Genomic DNA, 6,000 nt, shown 5'->3' with positions numbered 1-6,000 from the left:
AGAAATTAGGATGATTCCTCTATGAAGGATTGTAAGTGTTTCCATAGGATTCTCCCATGTAATTCACTTCTTCCATTCCAGGATTCTCAAGGTCATAAGCTTCTCCTTCAGAGGAGGCTTCTTTAGTACTACCAGATACAGCCTGCAATCCAGTCAGATTCTGAGAAATCATATTGACTTGCTGAGTTAATATTTTGTTCTGAGCCAATATGGCATTCAGGGTATCAACCTCAAGAACTCCTTTCTTCTGAGTCATCCCATTATTCACAGGATTTCTTTCAGAAGTGTACATGAACTGGTTATTTGCAACCATCTCAATGAGTTCCTGGGTCTCTGCAGGCGTCTTCTTCAGATGAAGAGATCCACCAGCAGAGTGGTCCAACGATATCTTGGACAATTCAGATAGACCATCATAGAATATACATAAGATGCTCCATTCTGAAAACATGTCAGAAGGACACGTTTTGATCAATTACTTGTATCTTTCCCAAGCTTCATAGAGGGATTCACCTTCCTTCTATCTGAAGGTTTGGACTTCCACTCTAAGCTTGCTTAACTTTTAAGGTGGAAAGAACTTTGCCAAGAAGGCATTGACTATCTTTTCCCAAGAGTTCAGGCTTTCTTTAGGTTGTGAGTCCAACCATGTCCTAGCTCTGTCTCTTACAGCAAAAGGAAAAAGCATAAGTCTGTAGACCTCGGGATTAACCCCATTGGTCTTAACAGTGTCATAGATTTGCAAGAATTCAGCTAAGAACTGATGAGGATCTTCCAATGGAAGTCCATGAAACTTGCAATTATGCTGCATTAGAGAAACTAATTAAGGCTTAAGCTCAAAGTTGTTTGCTCCAATTGCAAGAATTGAGATGCTTCTTCCATAGAAGTCAGAAGAGGGTGCAGTAAAGTCACCAAGCATCTTCCTTGCATCTCCACCATTGTTGTTGGGTTCGGCCATGTCTTCTTCTTTTTCGAAAATTTCTGTCATGTCCTCTCCAGAGTGTTGTGCTTTAGCTTCTCTTAGCTTCTTCTTCAGAGTCCTTTCAGGTTCAGGATCAGCTTCAACAAGAATGTTTTTATCCTTGTTCCTGCTCATATGAAAAAGAAGAGAACAAAAAAGAGTAGGAATCCTCTATGTCACAGTATATAGAGATTCCTTTATGTGAGTAGAAGAATAGAAGAATGAGGTAGAGAGAGAATGAAAAGAATTCGAACAGAGAGAAGAGAGAGGGGTTCAAATTATAATTAGAAGAGAAGTGTTAGTAATTAAATAAAATAAATAGAAAGAGAAGAGAGAGAAGAAATTCGAAAATTAATTTAAAAAAAAGAAAAATATTTTTATTTTTATTTTAATTATTGGTTAGAATTTGAAATTATTAGAAGAAGTAAAATAAAACTAAAATTTAAAACAATTAATTAATTAAAAAGAATTTTAAAAAAGAGGTTAATTATTTTTGAAAATTGGAGAGAGAGAAAAGTAGTTAGATGATTTTGAAAAAGATAAGAAATAGTAAACTTTTAAAATTAAAACAAACAAGTCAAGTAGTTAATTGAAAAAGATTTAAAAATCAATTTTGAAAAGATAAGAAGTTAGAAAAGATTTTGAAATTGATTTTGAAAAAGATATGATTGAAATTTATTTTGAAAAAGATTGAAAAGGAAATTAAAAAGATTTTATTTTTGAAATTAAAGTTGATGACTTGACTAACAAGATACTAAAAGATATGATTCTAGAATTTAAAGATTGAACCTTTCTTGATAGGCAAGTAACAATTTGAAATATTTTTTGAATCAAAACATTAAATGTTAGTAATAATTTCGAAAATTATGAAATAAAATTAAGAAAAAAAATTGAAAATCAATTTTTAAAATTTTCGAAAATATTAAGAAGAAAAATGAAAAAGATTTTGAAAAATTTTAAGAAAGAATCCAAAAATATAAAAAGGAAATTGAAAAAGATTTGAAAAGATAGAATTTTTAAATTGAAATTTATGAGTAAAATAAGGAAAGATATGTTTTTTATTTTTGAATTTTTTTATAATAAGAAAGAAAAACACCAAATTGAAACAAAACACAAAAATTTAAGATCAAAATAACTAATGCATGCAAGAATACTTTGAATGTCAAGATGAACACCAAGAACACTTTGAAGATCAAGATGAACATCAAGAACTTATTTTTGAAAATTTTTAAGAAAAGAAAGACATGCAAGACACCAAACTTAGAAATTTTTAATGTTTAGACCCTATGAATTCAAAAATGCATAAGAAAAATAAGAAAAAGACACAAAACAAGAAAATTTAAAGATCAAACAAAGAGAATCATCAAGAACAACTTGAAGATCATGAAGAACACAATGCATATATTTTCGAAAATTAAAGAGAAATTAAAACATGCAATTGACACCAAACTTAAAATTTGACACTAGACTCAAACAAGAAACATAAAAAAATTTTTGGTTTTTATGGTTTTATTAATTTTTTGTATTTTTCGAAAATTATTTTAGAAAAAGAAGTTAAAGAAATTCAAAATTTTAAATAAGAATTCCAGGATTCATGCCATGTTAGTCTAAAGCTCCGGTCCAAAAGAATTAGACATGGCCAGATGGCCAGCCAAACTTTAACATACCATCATGAAGCTCGAAGATGGAATTCATTCTTAAAATTTTTGATGAATTTTTAGAAAACAAATATTTATTGTTTTTTTTTCGAAAATAAAATTAAAAGGCTTAAACATAAAATAAAATTACCCAATCTAAGCAACCAGATGAACCGTCAGTTGTCCAAACTCGAACAATCCTCGGCAACGGCGCCAAAAACTTGGTGCACGAAATTGTGATCACACTTTTCACAAGTCTGCACAACTAACCAGTAAGTGCACTAGGTCGTCCAAGTAATACCTTATGTGAGTAAGGGTCGATCCCACGGAGATTATCGGCTTGAAGCAAGCTATGGTCATCTTGTAAATCTTAGTTAGGTGGATTCAAATGGTTATGAGGTTTTGATAATTAAAAGATAAATAAAACATAAAATAAGATAAAGATACTTATGTAATTCACTGGTGGGAATTTCAGATAAGCGTTTGGAGATGCTTTGTTGCTTCTGAACCTCTGCTTTCCTATTACTTTCTTCCAACCATGCGTGCTCCCTTCCATGGCAAGTTGTATGATCCTCTCAGTGAAAATGATCCAACTACGATTTCTGCACAGCTAATCAACTGTCGGATTTCTCGTCTCGGATGAAAAATACCAGGCACAGCTACCGCAGGGCTAATCATATGTCGGTTCTCACTTGTGTTGGAATAGGATCCATTGATCCTTTTGCACACTGTCACTGTGCCCAACAGTCACGAGTTTGAAGCTCTTCACAGTCATCCCTTTCCAGATCCTACTCGGAATACCACAGACAAGGTTTAGACTTTCCGGATCTTAGGAAAGCTGCCATTGTTCTAGCCTATACCACGAAGATACTGATCTCATGGACTCAGTCCATGTATTAGATACCCAAGAGAATATACTCCAGCTGTCATCCAATGATTACGTTGAACATCATGTAGACCACTTGTGGTTGTCAGGCACGCGGATCTTGGCTAAGCGAGTAATGAAGATAGTGGGTGATTGTCACTGGTCACCCCTTCAATCTGACTTAACTGAATTAAGTATAAGAGTATATCTTGGAGAAGAAGTAGGCGTGAATTGAAAGAAAAATCATAGTACTTGCATTAATTCATGAAGAACAGCAGAGCTCCTCACCTTAATCTATGAGGTGTAGAAACTCCACCGTAGAAAATACATAAGAACAGAAGGTCTAGGCATGGCCGTAAGGCCAGCCTCCAAACGTGTATGATAGGTCTATGATAGCATGAGATGATCAAAAGATCAAAAGATGATCCAAAGATATAAAATAAATCTCTAAAAGTAGTTTTTATACTAAACTAGTTACTAGGGTTTACAGAAAATGAGTAACTAAGTGCAGATATCCACTTTTGGGGCCCACTTGGTGTGCGCTTGGGCTGAGCATTGAGTTTTACACGTGTATAGGCCATTCTTGGAGTTAAACGCCAGCTTGGGTGCCAGTTTGGGCGTTTTACGCCAGCTTTAGTGCTAGTTCTGGCGTTTTACGCCAGAATTCTCAGGTGGGAGTTTGAACGTCAGTTTGGGCCATCAAATCTCGCGTAAAGTATGGACTATTATATAATGCTGGAAAGCCCAGGATGTCTAATTTCCAACGCAATTGAGAGCGCGCTAATTAGGCTTCTGTAACTCCAGAAAATCCATTTCGAGTGCAGTAGGGTCAGAACCCAACATCATCTGCAGTTCTTTCTCAGCCTCTGAATCAGATTTTTGCTTAGGTCCCTCAATTTCAGCCAGAAAATACCTGAAATCATAGAAAAATACACAAACTCATAGTAAAGTCCAGAAATGTGATTTTTGAATAAAAACTAATAAAAATATAATAAAAAGTAATTAAAACATACTAAAAACTATATAAAAACAGTGCCAAAAATGGTATAAATTATCCGCTCATAAGCTGGCTACTACTGGCCTTCAATGATGGTAGACTCCAAAGCATTCGTGGAAAAATGCAAGAGGTGTCAGGAGAACGCCAACTTCCACAAAGCGCCGGCAGTGAAACTAAGCCTTCTAATGGCCTCCCGGCCATTTTCGCAATGGGGAGTCGACCTCTTGGGGCCTTTTCCGGTGGGACCCGAACAGGTGAAGTACCTAATTGTTGCCATCGACTACTATACCATGTGGGTGGAGGCCGAGCCGCTAGCCGGCATATCATCGGCCAATTACCGAAAGTTCATGTGAAGGCAAATGATAACCAGATTTGGGATCCAGAGGTCGTCATCTCGGACAACGGCACTCAATTCGCTGACAAGAAGTTTGGAGAATTCCTGGCCGGCTTGGGCATAAAGCAAATGTTCTTGTTAGTTGAACATCCCCAAACTAACGGCCAAGTCGAGGCTGCCAACAAGGTCATCTTACAAGGCCTCAAAAGGCGACTTGACCATAAGAAAGGAGCATGGGCAGACGAGTTAGCCTCGGTCGTCTGGTCCTACCGCACAACTCAGCAATCGTCTACCGGGGAGACCCCCTTTACCTTACTTACAGGGTAGACGCGATAATACCTGTGGAGATTGGCGAGCCGAGCCCACGACTGATTTTGGTAGGAATAGAAGAGGCTGTGGAAAAAGACCTAGTAGACGAGGCTAGGGAGATGGCCCACTTGTCAGAAATAGCGTTGAAGCAAAGAATGGCCCTGCGCTACAACGCCAAAGTGCTCAAGAGAGAGTTCGAGCAGAATGACCTGGTCCTACGGCGTAACGACATTGGGCTCCCGACTCCGGGGGAAGGAAAGCTGGCGGCAAACTGGGAAGGCCCGTACAGGGTAAAGGAGGTGATCGGCAGAGGCGCCTACAGGCTGGAACGACTGGATGGCAAGGAAGTTCCGAGAACATGGAATGCGGGTAACCTAAGAAGATTCTATTCCTAAGCCAAGCACACCGACCAAGTGACCTACCAGCCTAACAGGCTTAGTAAGATCCGTATTACTTTATGTTGAATCATTTGCCTTTGTCATATATTTGTTATCGCTATGTGTTTGACCAGTTACCGATTAATGTTCACTTTATGTTGAATTACTTCTTTCCTTCTATATTCTGTATTATTAACAAAACTATCATGTTGAGTAATAAATGCTACGACAACACGGTAACCCGGGACTGATCACCCCGGGAACCACCAAAATAATACACCATAGTGAGCGGCTATTAAAGCGATAAAAGCCACGACCTGGCTTCGTTAATTACCAGCAAAACAGTAAACGAATAAAAGAAAATAGCCAATGCCAATAAAACGGTAAGAAAACATAATATAAGGAGATTATCGACTAAGCGGGGAATGCATAGTATATTACAAGCCGACCAAGCGGCAAACAGTTTCAACAAAAGCAGTTCAAAAGCTTACAAAGTTCGCAAGTTACAAGAGTACAAATTACTTCT

The 6,000-nt window shown here is 37.1% G+C and overlaps 1 protein-coding gene and 1 non-coding gene across 2 annotated transcripts; both read left to right on the top strand.

The window, feature by feature from the left end:
- Window positions 1–446: 446 nt before the first annotated feature.
- Window positions 447–550, top strand: LOC112774531 (small nucleolar RNA R71). The gene has a single exon (XR_003189016.1). It is a non-coding gene; the product is annotated as a small nucleolar RNA R71 (small nucleolar RNA).
- Window positions 551–4,662: 4,112 nt separating this feature from the next.
- LOC140181368 (uncharacterized) lies at window positions 4,663–5,619 on the top strand. The gene is made up of 3 exons (XM_072224913.1): window positions 4,663–5,033; window positions 5,111–5,466; window positions 5,609–5,619. The coding sequence occupies exons 1-3, from the start codon at window positions 4,663–4,665 to the stop codon at window positions 5,617–5,619; spliced, it is 738 nt and encodes a 245-aa protein (XP_072081014.1).
- The last annotated feature ends 381 nt before the right edge of the window (window positions 5,620–6,000 follow it).

This window comes from Arachis hypogaea, chromosome 18 (assembly GCF_003086295.3).
Source record: "Arachis hypogaea cultivar Tifrunner chromosome 18, arahy.Tifrunner.gnm2.J5K5, whole genome shotgun sequence".
NCBI classification, from domain to species: domain Eukaryota; kingdom Viridiplantae; phylum Streptophyta; class Magnoliopsida; order Fabales; family Fabaceae; genus Arachis; species Arachis hypogaea.
The sequence above is the reverse complement of the archived record's forward strand: the minus strand, read 5'-3'. Positions and strand labels throughout refer to the sequence as shown.

Coding starts and splice junctions, on each gene's coding strand:
- LOC140181368 (XM_072224913.1), top strand. CDS start 4,663: ATGGGGAGTCGACCTCTTGGGGCCTTTTCCGGTGGGACCCGAACAGGT. Junction 5,034..5,110: donor AAAGGAGCATGGGCAGACGA/GTTAGCCTCGGT, acceptor CCTTACTTACAG/GGTAGACGCGATAATACCTG.